This window comes from Scheffersomyces stipitis, chromosome 7, assembly GCF_000209165.1.
Source record: "Scheffersomyces stipitis CBS 6054 chromosome 7, complete sequence".
Classification (NCBI taxonomy): Eukaryota; Fungi; Ascomycota; class Pichiomycetes; order Serinales; family Debaryomycetaceae; genus Scheffersomyces; species Scheffersomyces stipitis.
Genome location: NC_009047.1, coordinates 586362 through 608587, shown reverse-complemented (window position 1 = coordinate 608587; position 22226 = coordinate 586362). Strand labels below are relative to the sequence as shown.

At 42.2% G+C, this 22226-nt stretch overlaps 7 protein-coding genes across 7 annotated transcripts; 5 read left to right on the top strand and 2 right to left on the bottom strand. All coding sequences in view use genetic code 12, as the record gives it.

Moving 5' to 3' along the window:
• Positions 1-61: 61 nt before the first annotated feature.
• PICST_68327 (putative vesicle coat protein) lies at positions 62-6766 on the bottom strand (the record flags this gene model as incomplete). Its single annotated transcript, XM_001386089.1, has 1 exon — positions 62-6766. One exon carries the CDS (start codon positions 6764-6766, stop codon positions 128-130), a length of 6639 nt encoding a protein of 2212 aa, XP_001386126.2. The 3' UTR covers positions 62-127.
• Positions 6767-9517: 2751 nt separating this feature from the next.
• On the top strand, positions 9518-9780 carry PICST_79392 (predicted protein; the record flags this gene model as incomplete). Its single annotated transcript, XM_001386274.1, has 1 exon — positions 9518-9780. A coding segment is annotated over one exon (261 nt), but the record flags the coding sequence as incomplete, so codon positions are not given.
• An 85-nt stretch (positions 9781-9865) lies between these two features.
• On the top strand, positions 9866-11107 carry PICST_2520 (serine/threonine kinase; the record flags this gene model as incomplete). The annotated part of the gene is made up of 1 exon (XM_001386273.1): positions 9866-11107. A coding segment is annotated over one exon (1242 nt), but the record flags the coding sequence as incomplete, so codon positions are not given.
• A 1055-nt stretch (positions 11108-12162) lies between these two features.
• On the top strand, positions 12163-15528 carry RGR1 (Regulator of Glucose Repression (transcriptional regulation Mediator complex subunit RGR1; Glucose repression regulatory protein); the record flags this gene model as incomplete). Its single annotated transcript, XM_001386272.1, has 5 exons — positions 12163-13992; positions 14020-14220; positions 14287-14554; positions 14576-15308; positions 15378-15528. Coding segments are annotated over 5 exons (3183 nt in total), but the record flags the coding sequence as incomplete, so codon positions are not given.
• A 132-nt stretch (positions 15529-15660) lies between these two features.
• On the bottom strand, positions 15661-17508 carry PICST_33419 (predicted protein; the record flags this gene model as incomplete). Its single annotated transcript, XM_001386088.1, has 1 exon — positions 15661-17508. One exon carries the CDS (start codon positions 17506-17508, stop codon positions 15661-15663), a length of 1848 nt encoding a protein of 615 aa, XP_001386125.2.
• Positions 17509-18353: 845 nt separating this feature from the next.
• PICST_33418 (predicted protein) lies at positions 18354-19538 on the top strand (the record flags this gene model as incomplete). Its single annotated transcript, XM_001386271.1, has 1 exon — positions 18354-19538. One exon carries the CDS (start codon positions 18354-18356, stop codon positions 19536-19538), a length of 1185 nt encoding a protein of 394 aa, XP_001386308.2.
• Positions 19539-19770: 232 nt separating this feature from the next.
• PICST_73698 (predicted protein) lies at positions 19771-21517 on the top strand (the record flags this gene model as incomplete). Its single annotated transcript, XM_001386270.1, has 1 exon — positions 19771-21517. The coding sequence occupies one exon, from the start codon at positions 19771-19773 to the stop codon at positions 21304-21306; it is 1536 nt and encodes a 511-aa protein (XP_001386307.2).
• Positions 21518-22226: the final 709 nt, after the last annotated feature.

Below are 22226 nucleotides of genomic sequence, written 5' to 3'. Positions count from 1 at the left end.
ATGACTTCTATACGTTTTCATTTTAGCAATTCAATTCTACTCTTTTGTATGACAATCCTATAATTATTGTTCTACTCTTATAAGTCTACCATATATATTGTGATGTAATGCTATTTTATGTACATTTCTACTTTTTATCAAACACATTGATATGTCCACGCCGGGTGTTTCTCTTTGCTTTACGAGTTCCTCCTGCAACAGAACTGCCACCCATAGAAAGCAAATCATCCAAACCAGCATTAGCAAGGCTAGGGGCACTGCTTTGTACAGATGTAGCTTTGGCAAAAGGTGGACCTCCGGCTCCGTTAGATGGGCCGGTTCCGATGGAAGGAGGTCCACTGGTAACTCCCAGTGGTGCCAGTGGAGGACCAGAAGGTGCAGCAGTTGGAGCAACCCCAGATGGATTAATTCCTGGAGGTGGGCCAGCTGAAGGTGGACCAGAAGAAGCTGTTATATTACTAGAAGCTGCAGGTGCCTTTTTCTTCATGGCAGGAGGTGGAGGAGGAGCTGCTGCCTGTAGTTGTTCTTCAATGGGCCTAGACTTGTCGAGCCATCTTTTATGTTTTTCGTCGTAGTAGAAAGTGCTGGGGTTTCCAAGCTTGGCCTTGATAGGCTTAGGCTTGCCATCATTCTTACCCAGCCAATTGAACCACCCTCTACCGGGATCTCTCTTAGCGGCAGCTTCAGAAGCTTTCTTTTTTGCTTCTTCAGAAGCTGCCTTGGCCCTTTTCTCTTCTTCTTCCTGTAATCTCTTCTTATCCCTATCTTCTTCATCTTCATCTTCTTCGTCGTCTTCTTCTACAGTTGGTACGTAGTCTCTCACAGTGTCGTCCTCTACTTCGTATTGTTGGTACAAGGCTGACTGCTGTGATTGCGATAGTCTCGAAGAGAAGTAGCCGGGCTGATCTACTACACTGTTGGCTCTAGTGGTGTAATCTGGAGAGCCGGGAATGGGGAAGTCAAGTCCAAACTTATTAACTCCACTATCGCCTTGGTAAGGATTGAACATTGATTCTTTGCCTGTCAATTGCGGAGGACCGTTGTTGAGAATCAATGGTCTCTTTCTGGGAGTATGGATATCGGTAAGATCTTGGTCGCCAGACACCTCAGAGTTGTCAAAACTATCATCGATATTTGCATAATGTTTGGTTCTAGCCTTCAATGGAGTGTTATAGCCAAATGGCGCAAAGTGCGATTCGGGCTGTTTGAAATGAGGTGGTGCTGAAGTTTCTGGTTCTCTGACGATCTTAGGAGCGCTAGGACTCTCTGGGATAGAAGGCTTGGGCTCAACTATCAACTCAGTAACATCTTCTTCAGCCGCATGCTTCGAAGTAGTCTCAGATTGCGTAGGCGGTTCTACATTGTCGTTGTCAGCTACCGTTGGCTCTCCTGTCTTATACCCACTATAATCAAACATGCTTCCGTACTTCAAGGTGTCATCATTGATTGGCTCATCCTGCTGAGCCAAGTTAGCAGGTACTGAATACTTGCTAGAGGAAGCTCCCGTGGGAGGTCCATATTTGCTCTTTCTAGCAGTGCCAGACCTGTTGGCACCTGGAGCATATGGATTGACCTTTGCTGGTTTCTTTAATGAAGCCTTACTTTGAGGAGGTGGAGCAGATGCAGCACTTGATGTAGTTTCGTCATCCACAGTTGCAGCCTTCTCGGAAGAAGGCACAGAAGTGGAAGCAGCAGATGGCTGTCCTGAGACTTCCTGGGAAGCACTCAAAGGTGGAACTTTCTCTACAATAGCTTCACTCTTAAATTCCGGAGACTCGTCAATGGTGTCTGGGGCATGATCATTAAGAGCCGATACAAGCTTATGGTCTACAATTTGCTTGACTGCGGGGGGAGGTTTGAATTCCAGTGGATAATCCATACTGATATCACTTTGAATCAGTGGAGAGTGGTTGTGGTGCGAATGAATCACTTCGCTATTAGGTGTGGCCTCGTTGGAAATAACGCTGGCTACAGAATGTCTCTTAGCATTCACAGTAGGAGTCTGGCTGGTAGGAGGATGATAACCGTGCTGCCTATGAGATCCAATCGAAGAATTAGAGACGTGGCCCTCTGGATTAGCATACACATATGGTCCAGTAGCATTCACTGCTTTAGCAGCAACTCTAGGTGTGGTTCTCTTTACTGGTGGAACATACGGAGAGGCAGTAGAGTCAGGGACCTGTGGAGAAGCATTCGATGGAGAATACTTCGACTCGGCCGCATGATGAAGCGGAACATTAGGATGTACATGTGACTGCTGTGGGGTCAGATGATGAGATGGAGGTACTTGCGTAGACTGTGAGTGAACAGAGAAACTGGCATTCTTAGTCTGTTGTAAGTGAGGAAGTGAGTACTTGCTATTCATGCTTAAGGTGTTGATAGCAGGAGTAGAATTGAACGATTGCAATGGAGGCATGGCTCTAGTAACTGGTACCAGAACACCATCAGCAGTAGATGGAGCAATTGAGGAAGATCCAAACTGTCCCGAAGGCATCTGTGGCAGAGAATGAGGATACTTGTTTGAAGAAACATTCATAGCGGTAAAATCCAAGGTAGAAGTGTTTCTTGAAACAGAAGGACTGAACTTACTGAATACGCCATTCTCGCCGGACTTGGACTTGGGTTCTTCGCCGCCAATAAACTTATCAATTTGTCCCCAGATATTGTCAAGATTTACTTTACTCATCTTTCCGCTAAACCAACTCAGTTCACTGGAGCCTAGTTCTTGAAGTCTGACAATCAAACTCTGTAACTCATGAATGAACGCAGCATTCAAGTAAGGAGAACGATTACCCAATGTCTTCATGTTGTTGTTGATGCTATCAATGTACTTCTGCGATTCGTTAAACAACCCATAATCAGCCAAAACAGTAGCATGTTTGAGCTTCAATGGCAACAAGTGCGGAATAATGCCAACTCCCTGTTGAACAAATACAGTACTGATCTTCAAAATGTACTCGTACACTTCCGTGTACATTGAAGTGCCAGTGAGGGATCCAATTACAGAAACTACTATACCACTAGGTTGTAAGGCCTGAGGGGATAATGGCAAACCTGCAATTACATAGCAGATTTCCGAAGCTGCAATGTTGTGGTGAAGACCCAAAAATTTACCGAATTCAACCAAGAAGTCCTGTGACTTACTGACTCCGCTGATAATTACAGAGGATACGATTTCTCGCCAGTGATGACTGGCATATTCACCTTCTGTAGCTACTGCGTTTAAATCGTCAATGACACTCTTCACATTTCCTACAGCCAACTTGAGAAGAATAGGAATGATGTGGTGGATTTTGTTGTTGGACTTCTGATAGGGAAAACTGAATCTTGCATAGTCCGCTGCTACCTTAGCAAAACGATCGTGGCCAGCAAAGTTCGATACAACAAGAGCTAAAGCCCAGTCACCTTTAGACAACGTGAATTCAAGCGCTTTGTCAATATGACCTCCCTGAATCAATCCGAATACAATACCAATTCCAGCATTGTCCAATTTGTAGGCATTGGCACTGACACTTGTCATCCCCGAAATATCACCAGGAGTATTGTAGTCTGCTGTAGGATTCAATACCATACATACTGCTTTGATGAATTCATGAGAATTGAAACCACCTTCAAACTTCACTGCCTCCAACAATACCTGGTTGAGCAAGTACTCATCCTGGTTTTCAATACTGTTAGTGGTGAGCAAAGCAATGTTGGATTCTAACCATTTCTCTACATCCTTTCTCTTGGTTTTACTCTTCAGCAATGGACCTGGAAACGTAGAATACATCTCCTTATCCTTGAGCAAATCTATCGCAGCTCTTACTCTGATAGATTCTCCGTGCAGCTCGTACAAGTTATGGCTACTGTTTGGAATTAAAGTGACAACTTTCTGCGAGTTGCTCCAGTTGAAGATAGGGAACTGTCTCTGGTTCAACGAGTTGGGATTAGAAATCTTTGGAGCTGGCTGGGCCTTGCTGTAGATATTTCTAGGGTTGGATATACCTCTGTTTCTCGAAGTTAATGAAGACTGAGCGATTGAAGGAGAAGTACCCAGATGACTTACAGGAGGTAAAGCAGGAGCATACGGATTGATCTCCTTACCTTTTCCACCACCTACCAACGAACTAGCTCGGGAATGAGACCTATTGTGATTATTAGGGGCATAAGGACCAGCGTTGGGAACATATGGACTCGTAGCTGAAAGATTTCCTTGAGCTCTAGCAACGTTGGTGTTGATTGGAGGAGCATAGTTGTGTGTCTGCTGAGGTTGTCCTAGTGGAGAATTCTGAATCTGAGGAGCCACTAAGTTGGGAGGAACCAAATGACCCTGAGGTTGTGGGAAGGGTTGCAATCCAGGCTGAGACATTCCTGATTGCGGCAAGCTTGACTGAGGAAGTCCTGGTTGAACTTGTGCAGATACTGTTGCATATTGATTCAGAGAAGGAGGAGCATATTGATTCAAAGCTGGTGGCGGTGCCAACCCAGAACTGGTCTTCCTTGGAAACGAGTATTGAGAGCCTTGAAGAGGAGAATGAGGATTCTGTTTTTGAGTATTACTAGGCATATACGGATTTACTGGTGCTGGTTTTGAGCTCGCACTGATTGGCGTATTACTAATCTGTGGAGACTTCTGGATATGTGGCTGGTTGACAGCCTTTACGGGTGCTGCTCTTGCAGCTTTCTTGGGCATTGAAACAGGAAGTTCCTCAAAGAAAGACTTGGGCTTTCCTGGTGCGACTTGAGGAGTTGTAGGAAGCTCCTTCTTAGATGCTTCAATTCCAATACTCACAGGTGGAGGAATAGTAGTTGCAGGTGGAGCAGACGGGATGTTGGAAAGATTTGGTGATGCTACTGGTTGCGAGTATTTGGTAGTAGGCTGATGATGTCTCGGAGCAGGTTTAACTTTCGGTGGCATCAAAATGTCTGGAAAGTCGTAAGCATCGTTCCTCTTCTTGTTTTCTTCAAGTTTTTTTACATACTCTCCAGTATCTGTTCTGCTGATTTGAGGAGCATACATGTTATGATGAGGCTGAGTTGGAATGTAAGTCTGACGTGGAGACTTGGCAACATTATTCTGGATAGCTTCTTGAATTGGCTCCACTGGCGCTACAGGTTCTGGAACAAGTTCAGGTTCGTCATCGTCTAACAAGTCATCATCCAAAAGTAAATCGTCGTCAAGATCCAATTCCGGTAAGTTGAACTCCTTTGGTTTCGAAGTTTGAGTGCTTTGTTCAACAGGTTGCTTTAATTCTGGAAGAAAGTCTTCGTCCTTCTCAAACAACTCATCTAACGACTCTTGTTTGGTTTCAGATTCTTGTTCCGGGCGACGTTCAGTAAAGAAACCAGCCAAAAACTGACTTTCGTAAGCCTGTGATACAGGCTGGGCTTGTTCTTCCACAATCTCACTTTGTGAAATTACATTCGAAACAGAGTAATCATGTAGTTCTTCCTGTGATACTTGTGGTTGCGTATCTTGTGGTTTCGTGCTTTGTTCCCATGGTAAAATCTCTTGTGCTTCCCCTTCGTGATGTTGGTTCCACGGCAATGATCCTTCTGTCAGATCTTTTTCTTCCACAGGCAATGAAGAACCCTCTACAGGTTCTAATACTTGTTCTTCCGAAGGTGGTGTAGATTGTATTCTTTGCTCTTCCCAAGGTAACTTAGATTCTTGAGCTTGAGATTCTCCTTCTTCCCCCTCCCAAGGCAACGAAGATTCTCTAACTTTTTCCTCTAAGAGTAATGATGATACTTCGACTTCTTGTTGTTCCTCCCAAGGTAATGCAGCTTCCTGGCCTTGAGATTCTCCAACTTTTTCCTCCCAAGGTAATGAAGACTCTTCTACCTCGGGTCGTTCTTCCCATGGTAATGCAGGTTCGTGAGCTTGAAATTCTTCTACATTAGGTTGTTCTTCCCATGGCAATGTAGACTCTGCGGCTTGTTCTGGGTGTTCTACTCTTCGCTCTTCCCATGGCAAAGCTTCATCTTTCTGTGATACTTCATCGGGTTTTTCTTCCCATGGTAGTACATGTTCAACCTTTTGTGGCTGTTCTTCCCATGGTAATGCTTCTATCTGTTCTACATGGCTTTCCCAAGGCAATTGAGACTGTTTAATAGGTTCATTTTCTGTTTCACTAGTATGAAGATTTGAATGAATATGCTCTGGCGTTGGAATAAAGTCTGCTATGGTGCTTGATGTTTGCTTCGAATCGACTTCCTGTGGAGAAGCCGAATTTTCAGTGAAATCTTCCACCTTTTCTCCATATATTTGCTGCTTGGCGATACTTTTTGACGTCTCTACTTTTGTTTCTGCTACTGGAGGCACTTCTGGGAGGTTTTCGTCTGCGGGGGGGAACTCTGGCGTGCCATCTTTCATCCATGGATCATCATCAAGGCCAGTATCGGCGTTGGCGTCGATGACATTTGTAATAACATCCAGCTTAACAGGTTCTGCAATTGAAGTCGATTCCGGAAGAAACTCTTCCTTTTTGGTGGATCTCAGCAACACGTCTTCGTCTGCGGATTCTGCTGCCACTACGGATTGTGGTACGACTGCGCCATTGGTCACAGTGGATACCTGCTCTTCGTCTTCTTCGCCCCCGACTTGAAACGCGTCTTCAGCTGTGAAACCAGACGCATCTTCAACTCCTACTGACACGTCTGCTCCGTACTCTACATGGCCATGAAGTTGTGAAGGTTCTGCTTCCGAAACGGCGAAGCTGTCGTTGAGATCGGCCCGATCGGTTCCAGAAACCGGAGATGTCGTGCTCTTACGGATGCTCATAGCTGTAGCCTGAAATGCTGCTACGAAAAAAGAGTAGCTGAGCTAGTAATGTAGAATAGGAAAGACAAAGACGATCTAGTTGCAAATGGTGAAATGTTGATTTGAAGTTGGAGATTTCCAGGTCGTGCGCGTGCGGATAAAAAGAACAGGTGTGAAGAGTTCAGCGTTGCGGCACAGGTGTAATATCAGGCACCTGCCCATATCGCATTGGCCCAGTTTGCAGATTCATATAGGGGAACGAAATGGTTGCAACTTTTGTGAATGGGTGAAAGGGGAGATAAATTTAATGTCAAAAGAAGGATCTTTTTGTCCAACAATTTCATAAGAAATACCAGTGATAAGTACTACTTTCCTCATTTCACGGATTCAGACTTTATCCTATCTGTTGAATAATATGGAAATTCGTCGTACATTTATAGAATTGATATGAAGATGGTGAAGTTTGTATGATAGAAACAAACTCGATACATTAAACAGACTATCACAAAACATACTTGCTTAGTACTACATTATATACGAATTTCCTGGACTTTAAGTAATGGTAGAAGAAATATTCCTGTAGAATTAAGAATCACAAGTATACATTCTATCAAGTCCATGATCTTGCAATGCAGCAACTTCCATTCTAGTCTCTGTTTATCTTCGAAACTTAGTTAATCCGAGTACACCTAGTACTCTACAACAAATACAGATTCTTCCCGCACCATGGTGGACACACTCTTCAAAGTTCACATCGCGTCTCCTACCAGATCTCATGTGCTTAGAGAATGTTCAACCTAATCGTCTGAAAATCGCCTTCGTCTAGTCACACGATCCTACATCACATGCGATCTTGCTGTCAATCCATCGGGGCAATCGCCCAAAACTCACCCATCCAGCCATATTACCCAACAAGACCAGCAGAGTTGCAACAGCAACTGCACCAAAACGACGCTGTTGCTTGTAGCCAGCCTTCTTCAATTTATTTTGTGCGCAAGAGTCTGTGTGCTGCACTATAACTGCAAGTGACAGCATGCTCGCGTGGTGTATAGTCAGCAAACTCTTCCAACAAGTCGGCTACAAAACTAGAGACTACATGCTATTGTCAGGAACCAATCGTTGCTCGAAATGGACACCAACTCGCTCAATTCTCGTATGGCTCTGTTTGGGCCAACATAGACTTCGCGTTATTATTCCTGCACTGGCTCAAATAGGAAGTATTACTGGAGACACGCGCAATTATTAGCAGTAAGCTTCAAAAAATACCACACATGCAGGCGTTCAATGCACATAACAATTGCACACCATAGTGGAGCTACCACACTGTGAAAATCCTGGCAGGTGTCGACAGATTCAATGGCACGCGATGGCTGTAGTAGAACGGGAGCGTTGTGTGTGTTCTATGTGTCTCCAGAAAACTTTGTAGGTATGTAGCATTCTGGCTAGCGAAGATAACAAAGGTACCTCAAATGTTCCGTTTCTTGCTTTCTTTATTTCTCTTCTCTCGAGCTTGTTCTCCAGAAAATAATCGTACTACATGATAAACAAAATGTAACATCAATTTTGCTGTGCAGAGGAATCTGTGTATTTTTTCCCATATCGTCTATTCGATTTTTGTGCACGAATATTTTCTTGAGTCTGATTGCTGCTGTTCGAGAAATAATGAAGCGTTTGAAGTCTAAAATACTTCCTTATCAAGAAAAAAGAAACAGCAAGTGAGAGATGGTGGAAAGTTTCTGGGAACAAACGAGATTCAATTGTGACTTCCCGACTGAAGCGAAAGTACCTTTGCCAATTTCCTCTCTGATATCTTCACACTTTCTCGGTTGTACTTCCCTGCCACCAAGCATTCCCCAATGCTGAATGGACTTTTATTGCTGCTGACGCTGATGTTCATGTAATGCTCATGTAATGTTTGTGCCGTATGCACACCTCCCCAAAAAGCATATTCTCGCATAAGTGACACCGCCGCCCCATTCTGTGTCACTAGCCAGTCATTAAATTTTTTGTCTGTCATAACTGGTTTTCCGGCCGTTTCCTGCCCCGGAACTTTGATCAATTTTCCACTATCTCCAAGAACCACCAATTTCCAAAACTCTGTACTTCTACTTCTTTTCCTTTTATACTAGTTGCCTTCGACTTATATACCCCCCTTGACTACGACCAGGTTCTGAATCATCTTCAATCCTGGCCCAACCTTCGTAATAGACTCCAACTGTCCTCGAAACTTTCGGCACGTGCCTGTTTCCCCAGTCTCCACTAAAATCACCATATAGACTCATCTCCGAACTTTTGCCTACTCCCCACAAATACCACCGACAAGCCCCGAAAGAGTACTTCCAGAACCACAATACAATGGCACACACCGAGGCACGGCAGGCGGTGGTCAATAAGCTCATGGTGCCGCTTTCGCCGCCGGAAAACGAAGATGAGGTAGATGTCAGAAACATATACCACTCGCCAAATCCACCAACTCCCAGCAAATACCGCAATAACATAAGGCTCCAGATCGCCCCGATAGAGACAGATGTCGCTCGAAACAACGAAAGCTATTCCCAACACTCAGATGTCACTATGAGTGAATCCGGTCAGAAACCGGAGAGTTCCGACCCCAACCATAACTCTGCAAACCCCAACGTAGATCGTAGCAACAACTACCAAAATAATACTACCAGTAACAGTGTAGGTAGTGGAGCCAGCGACTGTTCTCCAGGGCTTGGAGATCCTGTCATTTTTTCCGCTTCTTCTACTTCTGCAGCCAGTTTCGACCGGATTGCCCAACTTCCAACTCCTATTCTTAACAACGGGCTGTTTATTAACTATCTGACGCTTCTGGCTAATTCGCTGCTTCTTAACAACTCGCCAATCCAAGAGACCACGGCTCTCGAGCTTCCGAAACAGCGATCGCCCAAAACGAGGCTAAACTACAATAACACTCAGAATCTTAACCAAACCGTAAATCAAATCAATAATCAAATTGGAAATAGTGCAAATTACCAGCATAATGATCACCAGGATCAAGTTTCAGTCGTCTCTCCGCGGGTCATTTCTGACTATAAGCCCATTCCGGCGTTGGGCAGACGGAACTCGCTTTTAGACGGACCCACTTCTACTGCCACCAAGAGGTTTGTGTCGAATCCATTTATACATCCAACTTCTCCACGCGGAACTCCAACGCCTCCACCTTTTACTCCTCCGCGTTTTCTAAAATCTGTTTCTGCGACTTCTCCAGAAGAAGAACTCGCTGTGGGAAGTGTAGTTCCAAAATCGAAGTATTACCAGAAGTCGTTCTATTCGCAACGCTTGAATAAGAGCTTCGTGTATATCAGCGAAATTGGCTCTGGTAATTTCAGTACGGTTCTTTTAGCTGGCTCCGACGATACGCTCGTAGCGATCAAAGCGATCACGGTGCCACTAGAAAGCAGAAGTCAGATGGCTAACTTCAAGCTGTTCATACGGCGAGAATTAAGCATATTGTCGCAAATTGCACCTTTTCCATGTGTAACTACATTGCTCGACTACTCTATTACTTTAGAAATACCGACGATAGATAACTATGACAGTGATGGAGAAGAAGAGCTGGTTTCTGAGGCTGAACATGCAAACGTAGTCCATAGCAACGACCAGCTCATCTTTCTTCAGTACTGTCCTGGCGGTACTCTCTTGCAATACCTCACTTCCCACAAGCAGCTGGACCATCTGCATGACTTGCTGTACTGGCTTGTCGTGAAGCGGATAGTATGTGAACTCCTTGTAACCGTAGGCTATTTGCATGAAAACAACATCGTGCACCGTGACATCAAGCTCGAGAATATTCTCTTGAACTACACGGCTAGCGAGTTGGTGCAGTTGATAACGTCAAATGTTCCAACAGAACTTCCAGCGTTCACCAATTTGAGTGACTTTGGTCTTTCCAAAAAGCTCCGGTCGCAAGACCAGTATCTTTCCACCCGGTGTGGCTCTCAGGACTACATTGCACCGGAAGTACTCTTGGGGATCAAGTACAACGGCTTCTTGACCGATTCGTGGTCCGTAGGAGTTCTTATCTACTCAATAATGGAAAACAGACTTCCATTTGATCTTCCGCCGATCGACTCTGTTAGCATCAATGGTATCTCACCCTCGGTTCTCCGGCGTAAAAGACTGAGAAACAGTTCGGCTCACCGCATTGCTATGATTGACTGGGACTGGTTCAAAGTCAACGAGTACTTGGCAGACGAAACCATCCAGCCCGAGATCAAGGACATTTTCCGTAGCCTCCAATCGCTTGTAAACCTCCTACTTGTAAGAAAGGACAAACGTGTAGCCATCCGAGACATTCTTTCCCAGGACCAGTTCCGATGGGTTGAAGACTTTGTGCCAGCACATTACATCCAATACTCCCACTGCAACAGCAGAACTAATACTACTAATATATCATGAGTCTTGCTCATGTGATAGACTACGATCTTCATTCGCTTCAGTTCTCCTTGCTATTATTCCACGCTTTCATTCGCTGTATCATTATAATGACAATATACGTTAGAAAAACTAGAGATTGGTAGATGTAAAAGTAGAAATTAAAATCTAAGTAGTGAAATCTAAGTGGTAAGAGACTATTAATACTCTTCAGCCGGGCTAATCAGTTGGGAAGAGATTCTAGGAACTTACAGAGTCACAACTCTAACATCTCTATATTGAGATGGATGAGATAATTATATGGTCGTGCATATAAGAAAGCACTAAAGATAAAGATGGTGCAGAGTGAAGAATAAAGAAAGAGTAATAAATTCACTAGTGTCATTAAAATTCAGTATAATGCAGTATGTTCACTCTTGTCTATTTAAAGTAGAATTTTCAGCTTAGGAATCCCATAAATATTATTTTCCTACACTGTACTCTACTTCGGCCTCTTTATCCGCCGCCCCACACCTGCAGATAGCATTTGTTCTGTTGCGACATTCTAACAATGTCGCACCCGTGCCAAACGATTTCCACCAAAAATTGCATATCCATAGAAAACGACAAGGACCAACTTCTTGTGGGCAATTCTTTTCCGTTTGCATCTCCAACGCTTGGAAAGAACATATAGACGTGGCCAGCTCGTGCCTGTGGACGAAACACCTGTTCCAGCTATTTTTGCGCCCGAAGGTCCGACACCGGAGTCATCCACCTTTCATTACAATTTCAAATAGAGTTACCATAACGAAACCAAATAAAGTGCAAAGAAGAGCCAAATCTCAGATTCTATCCGCTAAAGTTTCCAGAAGTATCACATGACCATGGATGAGATCCACGGCGAAGTAAGCCCCCCAGCCATAAATCGATCCAACGGAGCTTTGGTTAGCGACAACATTTCACAAGTAGTAGAAGGTGTAGACAATGTAGAGCGGCCGGCTAAAGTGGCGAAAGGTTATTCGGCGGCTAATAGACCTCCACCAGAACTTCCCCATATCACCAATAACGTGATCCCACTTTCCAACGTGTTGAAGTTCTACACCCAAGAAGCGTTTAAGCAGATCACGACTCTTGTAGAGAATTTAGCATCCACCAAAGATAGCGAGGATGACTCGGTGCGTAAAAAGAAGTTTTTGGAGTTAATCATTGCATTGAGGCAAGACTTCATCAAGATCTATACATTGGTGAAATGGGCAGCTAACTCCAAAGACGTATCGAGATTCATAGACTTGTTAAACTGGTTGAGAATGCAAGAGTTCTACTTTGACCAGCTCACTTTTCAGCTCAATGCCCTTAACGGCTACAGTGGAGCTAAGTTGCCTAACTCGGACTTAATCACTAGTTTGGAGGTGTTGTTCAAAGGAAGACCTCAGCTACCTTCTTACAACTATATTAAGATTCCCAAGATCAGTCCAGAGAAGACGTTGGAAGTGATGCAGGACTTGAATCTCATCTTGATGACAAGGATCGCTTTGATCGACATACCGAAACGGTTCATCAACAACTACGTCATCAAAGACGGCCGAATATACTTCTCCGTGCCGAACGAGTTTCAGGTCTCTATAACCGTAGCAAACGATATGATAATAGAGTCACATGACGAATACACTAAGTCTCCTTTCTACTTCATCGACTTCAAGTTTCTCTTTGGAATCAACCCAGACACATCTTTAATTACCCATAGAGACAATAAGATCGTCACCAAATTGCCCCGGTCCAGTCACGAAAACTTGGAAAAAATCGTCAACGCTACTCTCTTGAACCAGGGCCTACATGGTTTGTACGACCTTCTTCACAAGTTCTCGATCTCTTTCAAGTTGTACTTGATAGCTAAACAGTTGAAGGAGCTACAGATCAACACCAGATGGAGAAATAACCTCCAGGTAAACTATCAGAATGGCAAGCTGCTCATTATTCTAAACTATTGGTCCGGCCAGTACTTGTCCAAGGGCTGGAAGTCCTTTATTGAGCTAGGAATTGACCGTAACTACAACCTCAACTTCAGGTGGTTCAAGAATGGAAAATATAACGTCAATACCGAGTTGTCTGCTCTCTTCAATAAACATCTCAAGAACACTAATGAAGGAGAAGAAGAGAAGGACGACTCAACAGATGACATCGAAGAGCCAGAAGACTTGAATGTAGACCTTATCTTGAATATCGTGGTCAACAAGCATTCAGAGCTACTTATGAGTAAAGTGTTCAACTCTCTAGATGCGAAGTTAAACACAACTGACAACCCCGATCAAATCTCCTACATTACACCACACCAGCTTTTGATAAAGTCATCACCAACAAAATCGACGATTTTCTGTATCAATCCGTTGACAGGTTTGTTCTACTTTATTGATCCCTGTCCGGTTCAAAATCTCATTGCGAAGAAGATCAACTCACCTCCCACAGTAGTAAAAAATAAGAACTTCGTAGCTGAGAGTGATATGGTGAATACTATAGTCGATGGCTTGACTCAGTTGAGGTTGGAAATCTTCAATAAAGAGATTCACAACAGATTATTGACCACTGAATGGATCAATAACGATATCATTGGCCTCAACGACTACGAAATTAGTAGACTTTCTAACTTTTTTGCCAACAGCCTTGACTACAATCTCAACGTCAATAAAATCCAATTCTATAGACGCAAGAACTGGCCCTCTAGTTGGTTTTTGATCAACCTTGTCAGTGGGGTCACCTCTGTGACTTTCTGGTGGGTAGCCAGAATCAAGTCTGTCAGTGGCGAGTGGAAAATTCAGTGGATACAAAAGTTGCATTTGAATGAGAAGACGCCTTCTGTGGAAATTACAGACGACGTTGTTTCTGTCTACGACGGGGTTGAGCCTACGAATTTGAACTTTGAATTCTTCAACAATTTATCGACAGCATGTTCGAACATGATAATAGACCACATGCTTCTTGAAGAATTGTTTAAGAGGAATATCAAGTTCCTCAAGGTTGACAACACGGCACTTATCTTGCAAAAGTTCAATATTGATAAGATTCCAGACGATGAAGATACACAAGATACTGATGATAAGAATGTCAAAGAAGAGAATGATATGTCAGATTTCATGATCGAAGATCAACCGGAGGAGGAACCAAAAGAGAAACCTTTGATCTATGAGTCGATTATCATGATTTACAACGACAACAACTTGCTCCCCGTTTACAACTCCGCCACTAGCTTGTTCTTGAAGATCAAGTTGATCAATTTGAATAACTTGACTCAAATGAAGTTGAAGCTCTTTGGTAAGTTAAGAAACTTGTCTATTAGAAATTCTCCAGAAAACTTTTTGCAATTAAATTTGAAGATAGATGAGATCAAGAATTTCTTTGAGATCGACGATTTAATTAATTTGTCTAGTAGAACAAACGGTGGAGAAATAGAAGTTTCAGGTTCTGATTCTGCTTCATCAGCAACGACAAATCATTTATTGGACAAGATCTTCAACAACTTGAACAAGTTAAACAAATTGATAAAGATTTTGGACCAGTTGAATAAGAACAAAATTCAAATCATAAATAATTCTGTCAACGATATTATCATTAAAATTGATGACAATTTGGACAACTTGATTATCAAGCTTCCTGAAAAGGCTACTGATTCGATCAAGTTAATTAGCGAGGAAGAAGTGAAAGACGGCGGCAACCCTGAAGTCAAATTGATATTGGACTACTTGAACAAATATTTGAGTAATTACTACTCTGACGATTTTTTTGCAAACGATGAGGATAAATTTTATGATGGAAACAAGAAAACCTCGATCGTTGGTATCATCAAGTATTTGAAGGAGATCAATCCAATTTTGAAGTCAGTACAAACTATCAAAGCGAAATTGAGAAAACCGGAGAGTGCATTCAAGTTGAGCAACGGATTATCGAAATTAAATTTTGACATCAAGTTCACCACGTTGAATTTGATTCAATACGTTTTCCACATGAATTACCAAACTCCCAGCTCATCAAAAAAGATATTCAAGGACAAAATAGTGATCAGCTTAAGTTTCAAGAACAACAAATTCGACAAAGTAAGCAAGAATTTGATCAAAATTTCTTTGAAGGATAACCTTAACTCGAAGAACTTGAAGTACAAGAAGCTTTTTGAATTGATTTTCAAATCTATCAACGAGTATGACTTGGAAAACCAAAAGCAAAACCAAATTGAGTCGCAAGTGCAGACTCCTGCTTACAGTAATAGTGGCTCCATGGATGCTCATGCTCATCAATTGATCAAGTTGAACTATGATTTCTTGGTTAACTCCAGCTTAGTGGGTGAGTTGATGGTAAGAATAGCCAACTGTTTCGTTTTGTATTTGCAAGCGGAATCTAACGGCAGATATAACCAGTAGACGCATCCGGTTGCAAATTTGAAATGTATTATTATAATATTGTATCTAATTTTTGGCTATAATACACGAGAGAATATAACTAGTAAATGTATATTTGAAGCAAAATTCTAAATAACCTAATACAAACTATTATCACATAAAGCCTTCGAGTACACGCAATGCCTTCTCCAATCTCTGAATACCAATTTCATATCTACTTTGATCAAGAACCATATCCAGTGTCAATCGGGACAAGGAGTCTACGATTTTTTCTATTAATTGCTTCTCTTTCATAGGCAAATTCAATTGGGAGAACTCCTCACCTATGATTGTTCCGTTCATACTTTCAAGCAAATTAATCAAGGTATTGTATGAAAAAGGTTTCAAGTTTGCTGATGTTCCCTTAGCCTGTTTTGTTTTGACAGTCTTGGACTTCTTGTGAGTGTGTCGTCTGGTGGAGTCTTTGACAGATTTCCCTCTTGATGGTTTGTGGACCAATCTAGGCTCTTCAATGTCAATATAACTATCGTCATTTCCTTGATTAATATGTGGTGTAACAATTGGTTCACCGGCAACATCCAATTCCTGTTCTGGCTGAGTCACCTCTTTCAGGTTGTCGATTTCTTCTAACTTGGCAGTGGCATTCTCGTCTTCTTCTGATTCAGGCAGCTCCCTAATTTGGTAACTGGCAGAAGCTTCTCTGGCTCTGATTATGTTGTCGAGCGATGGTCTTGGTGGTAGACTCGAAGTCGGAGTCTTTGATCTCAATTTTTCGGAGTGTAATTCGCCAGGACTTTCAGCAGTCTGAAATGTGTCCGTAGAATCTTTTGGATGAAGATCAGGTTCCAGATGTCCAGACCGTACACTGTTATGAGATTTGATGGACTTGGTGTTACTTATTTCTCGTTCATCGTGTGGGATTTCTTGCAATTGTGGACGCTCTATTGGTTCAAGAGTGATGTTGGATCCTGGCAAATTTCCTCCAAAGCCTTGGAAGTCTTCTTTCGCCGATGGTCCAGCTTCTGTTTCTCTAGCGAGGTTTGCAGAAGTGTCAGAAATCGTGGGTTTTTGTTCTTCTGGGATGTCATGAGACTCCTCTGATTTCAAGGAGTTGGCACTAAGCATTAACTGGTCGAGATCATGGTTTAAGGTACCTGAGAATGCTCTGGAACGTCTTTGTTTAAACTTTGTATCTGGGGTCTTTTCCACGTTCTCGACAATGCTGTTTTCCAAATCTTCGTTCAGGTGATCGTTATCTATGCTTGATGAAACTGCCAGTGAAAGAGGTCTTCTATTGGATCTAGGAGGGACAGATCCTTCAATATTTGTTGTGTATGAAATATCAGGCAGCTTAGAGTCTTCTTCTGGTGAGTAGGACTTTGTTACAGTTGGAAGCTTTCCTAGTTTGATGGAAGGTTCCTTTCCAGATTGAAGGGACAGTTGGCTTGGTGAAACTGAGTTAGTTGAAACATCTTTGGATTTTTCTTCCTTCTTGGTGCTGTCGTGCCTGACAAGTTTAACAGTCGCTTGAGCACCCATATCGTCAACTCTATCTACTTTGCCAGAGTACTGGGACAAGTATGATTCTCTTGTCCTGGGAGCCTTGAACTTGCTGAAGTCCAGAGCAGGCAGATGAAGGTTAGCGAGAAAATCTTCGCCTTGGAGCACTGGTGTTTGTAATCCGTATGAATCAGTTGTCAATCTGTGCTTTGATTGTTCGTATCCACTGGCTCCGGATTGGTTTCTCAAGTGGAGGAGCTGAGAATCGTTTTTGCTGGAATCAAAGGAGGGATTTTCAGTCTCCTGGGTCCGAATCTTAGACGATTGGGGCGTATTCAAATTCTCTGAGGCCAGGTATGAAAACTCAGAGGCGGCTGCCTTCTTCGACTGATGATCCTCGGCCATGGAGGCAAGATGTTTTCGAAATTCAATAGAATCAATTGAGCTTTGAGGAGAAGGATCCAAGAAACCAAGGGGGTCCAATTTGTTTGGTGGATCCATGGCGGATGGGCGATATTTTATGTCTGGGACTAGATATATTCGGAAAGCTATATTATGTAATTTCTAGAAAATAGGAGTGAAGAATGTTTCTTGCTGCACCTGGTAAAAAAGCTGAAGAGTCGAAATCGAACCTTGGAGTAACGTGTTTATAAATGGGCCAAATTAGGAAGTATAATTAACTTCTCATATGCAGCAGGCAGCTTGAATTTTTAGCGATAATTCGTTTTTCGACTCAATTTCCTACAGCGGCTATGCGGGCGAGATTTTATCACTTCGTAAAACTGCTGATTGGCATGGAAGTTTGAATTGCACACTGATCAAGCAGGGCCGGATGTTTGCAAAAGCAACATGTTTGATAGGAAGGATAGTTTATCTACACTATACATTGTGTGAAAAATTGCTGAATTTTTAGAAAATTTTGGTAATTTTTGCATTAATAGTTACAATTATATGAAGCAATCATAATCCTCACAAAAATTATATTATTTACAATTAAAAGACTTTTATTAAAAGACTTTCTTCTGATGTGGAAACAAAACTAGATTATTATCAGGAGTTAGATTTGTCACTGCTTCTTTCTAATTGCTGATCTATTATGATTGGTGTTCCCTAATAATCTCCAAATCTTAATATATGAGTGCGATTATATGCAGAGCAACAATTATTCCAGGTTACCAATACTCAGTACAGTATTGAAACATTCTCTTAAGAAGATATAATCTTAAGATGTCTCACAATGCGATGCTCATGTTGAAGTAGAAAAGAAGTTGCTCAAAACTTCTGAAGATATACGACATATAGTTATAGAAATTATATGGAAAGTAAATTCACGTAGAAATGATACGATGACCATTATACGACGACTCCTTTCTACTTCCAATTGGAAACCACCAGAGTCATATTTTTCTCATTCTCCACTTAACTATGAGTCGTACTCAAGAAGATTGAAAGGTGCAATCCACTACATCGCTCAGAATGGAAGATTCACGGAAAGTATTCTTATAGATTGTATCAGAGCCAATAGACAGTTACAACAGCAGAACTGGAATTCGAGCCCAATAATCCAGAAGACAAGATCCAGAAACGACTTTCTCAATCTCAAATTGAGTCCCAGCAATAGTACACTTGAAGATGAACTATTCAGTTTTGTATTCAACAGACACCAAGAACGTTCGTCGAGTCCTGAAATTGTCCGCTCATATCTAATTACTGAACCTCTCCCTTCCAATACTGCGCGAGTTATAGACGTAGGAGTGAAAGGGTTTGAATACAGTTTTTTGAAGCAGAAAGTTGAACCTTCATTGGTTTTCACAGCTTTGCGGTTGTTGTTAGACAGAAAAGATTACCAAAATAGTTTCAAATTGATAGACTCTACATTCAACTGCGACGCCTACAAGGAGCTACAAAGACATCAAATTGGTAGAAACTTGTTTGGTTGGTTTCTGTACATTGCAGTAGCAACTGTAGTACAAGCAATATTATTTCCTTTGGTTTCAATATTGGCCCTCTTCTCGGTGAATACAGCAACTGCTGGCATTTTGATGTACGGACTTCTAAGGTTAGACACGGCTGAAAATTTGGGTAGAATCAGCTGGAGACCCTACGTCTCAATGCTCTACAAATTTACACATCGCGATGAATTGCTTGCAATAAATACTGTTATCACTCATTTCGAAGAACATAACGAAGTGAATATCAAAAACTACCACCACAGCCGAGTTCGCAAGCTCTCTAACCTAAAGTTGTTTGACCAGGACGAGTATGTTTTGGAGCTACCTAACGACAGTGTAGAACTCGCATCTGTAGAGTATAGTGGACAGACATTCCAAGAGGAAAAGGGTATAGTTGAACTTCAGCAGTACTTCAAACACGAGTTGAACAGCCGGAAGATGGTCTTCAACGATTTGCCGGAGGAGTTGATTTTCCTCGAGTTCTGGTTTACCCACGGTGAAAATTTCGAGTGGGTAGAGCCAGATCAGGATCCGGCAGAGATCATAAAGTTAGATATCCAAAACCAGAAAACCGATTAAATTCAGCTGAAGACATTACTTTGTATATATATTACCTTGTCAACATTTTCTAGTGCCAAATTGGCTCGCAGTGGCCTTTATATGCATACGTAATTCAAGTAAAGCAATTTGGTTCATATCGGTATACCTCAGTGTGGCCGGGTAACCACACTGAAAAGTTGCGAAGATCATCTTAGATCTAACAGTATGTAGAGCACTTCTTCTGTAATTTGAACGCTCAGAAAGTGCCAATATGAAGCTTTACTTTGAGGCCGAGAAGTTCTTGAAGCCGAACGAGCGTGCTGGAAGTCTCCAATCGCGAATCTTCAATGATTCGAAATTGAGTAACTCTCCTAAGCACATATTTGCTCTTGTGCATTCTACTTTGAAATACAAGGAATATATCGAGATGATTATCAAGAAGTCAAAAATAAAGCAAGGCCTTCAGATGAAGAAATTGAAAATCAGTGACGAGCTTTTGCTTCTTTTAGTGCATGATTTAGTCTTTTCAGCCAAAGGAAGAATCCAACTGGGAAAACATCCGATTAAAGATGCCTTCCTACAACATCAGACCAGACTTCAGGCAGAGTTCACCAAGATGAAATTAAAGTACAGGGTCAAATCTGCCAGTGAGTTTCCGACAAAAGAAGCAGATGAAGACGAAACACCTATTAGATGGTTCCGTATTAATACCATCAAAGTTGCATCGCCAGAGAAGGTGTTTGAAACTAATGAACTACTCAAGAACCTACAACCAGTAAACTCTATAGACGACATTAAAGACACAGGATTTATTTATCATGATGAGTACATACCGAACTTGTACGGTATTCATCCGCGTGAGAAGTTGACCTCCACCCAAGCTTATATCAAAGGAGAAGTCATTATTCAGGATCGAGCATCTTGTTTTCCAGGGTATATACTTAACCAGGACAGTGGAGATATTCATACTGAAGTTATTGATGCCTGTGCAGCACCAGGTAACAAGACTACGCATTCAGCGTCTTTTCTTCCTGAAGATCGTTCTTCTGTAGTATATGCCTTTGAGAGAGATTCTAAGAGAGTCAAAATCTTGAAAACGATGTGTGAAAAAGCAACAGGCAAGTCTAAAAAGGAGCTTATCCAGATTACACATGCTGATTTCACCACGACTAGGCCCGATGATTTCCCTAATGTAACTGGTTTCGTGGTAGATCCATCTTGTAGTGGTTCTGGTATCTTTGGACGAGCCTTGGAAGACTCACAGAAAGAGGAAGAAAAACAGCAAGAGATAGACACTACAAGATTGAACAAGCTCGCTGGGTTCCAGTTCAAAATTGTGAAACATGCTCTTCTATTCCCCAGTGCCCGAAAGCTAGTTTACTCTACATGTTCTATACATCCACACGAAAATGAAAGAGTGGTCGTAGATCTCTTGACCGATCCAGAAATAAAGAGCAGAGGATGGCATTTAGAAGACAGACTGAAGGTGATTCCCAATTGGGAAAGAAGAGGCTGGAAAGAAGAGTTTACTTCGATAGCTGGCGGCGACAACGAGATGTGCGAGAAGCTTGCGGGAGGTTGTGTGCGTTCTATTCCGAAAGAGGATGGAGGTATCGGGTTTTTCGCAGCCTGTTTTGTTAGAGATAATGAGAAGACGCAACTTGAAGATAATGGAGGCTCGGAAGTAAGAAACGGTTGTTGCAAGCCTATAACTGATGCTTCGGATAAGGCACAAGAGACAAGCGAAGAAGTAGCCGAGACCCTGAATACAGACACACAAGCAGAATGGACAGGATTCAATGACTAATTCAAGGGCGTTTGAGTGAAGGGAAACTAATATCTACTAATATCTAATATATCATCTTTTCAGTTGCGAAATATTACTCACAACGCAGAAGTAACAAAAGCGCATCAAATTTCCAGACGTAAAGAACAAAAGAAAAGAAATCTGCAAGTCGAGTCATACATACATACAATATTGCCTTATATAATACCAAGAAATTACGGAAATCCACTACTGCCGTTAGCTAATAATAGTAATGGGGTAGTCTAGCCGAAGCTGAACATATACAGTTTGCTGCCGACTGTAGTCACACAATAGAATGGCCAATGAAGCATTCTCGTAATATTAGACTTCCCTTTAACAATACGGCAACAGTAGCGACCAGAACAACCAAATCATTTCCTTCTCTGCACTCGGATATTTTTCTTCTGCATCTCTTCAGGTTTGGGCAAATTGCTGGAATTGAATCATGCTGTTCGGCACCTGTCGATGAAATTGGATGAGATCACGTGAAAATTATTGCTTTTGTTGCCCCTCGCTAAAGGTGAAGGAATGCTGTTGAGTTTGACGTATTTTCCCAATGCGGAAAGCAAAACTGGTGCCGTGCGCCTAGATGGAATCGAGGGTTGGACAGCCGGAAGTCGTACCGCCCATAGCCTGGAATGGGATATCTACTATCTTCGTTAAGCCACCTTTCACAATAAGAATCCTGGCGGTAAGGGGCTCTAATCTAAGAAATGGATAGTGATAGATGGATTCACGAGATGATACAGTTTTAAATGAAACAAGCTGTTTGCTACAGAGATCCAATTTCTGTGTTAGGTAGAAGTATGTTCCTAATTGGGTCTTCAAAAGCAAAGAGCAGAGATTCTCCTTGCTTTTATCCTGTCTTCAGGCGTATGGATCTTTAGTTAGTTCTTAGTCTCGTACGGCTTGGCAAATGT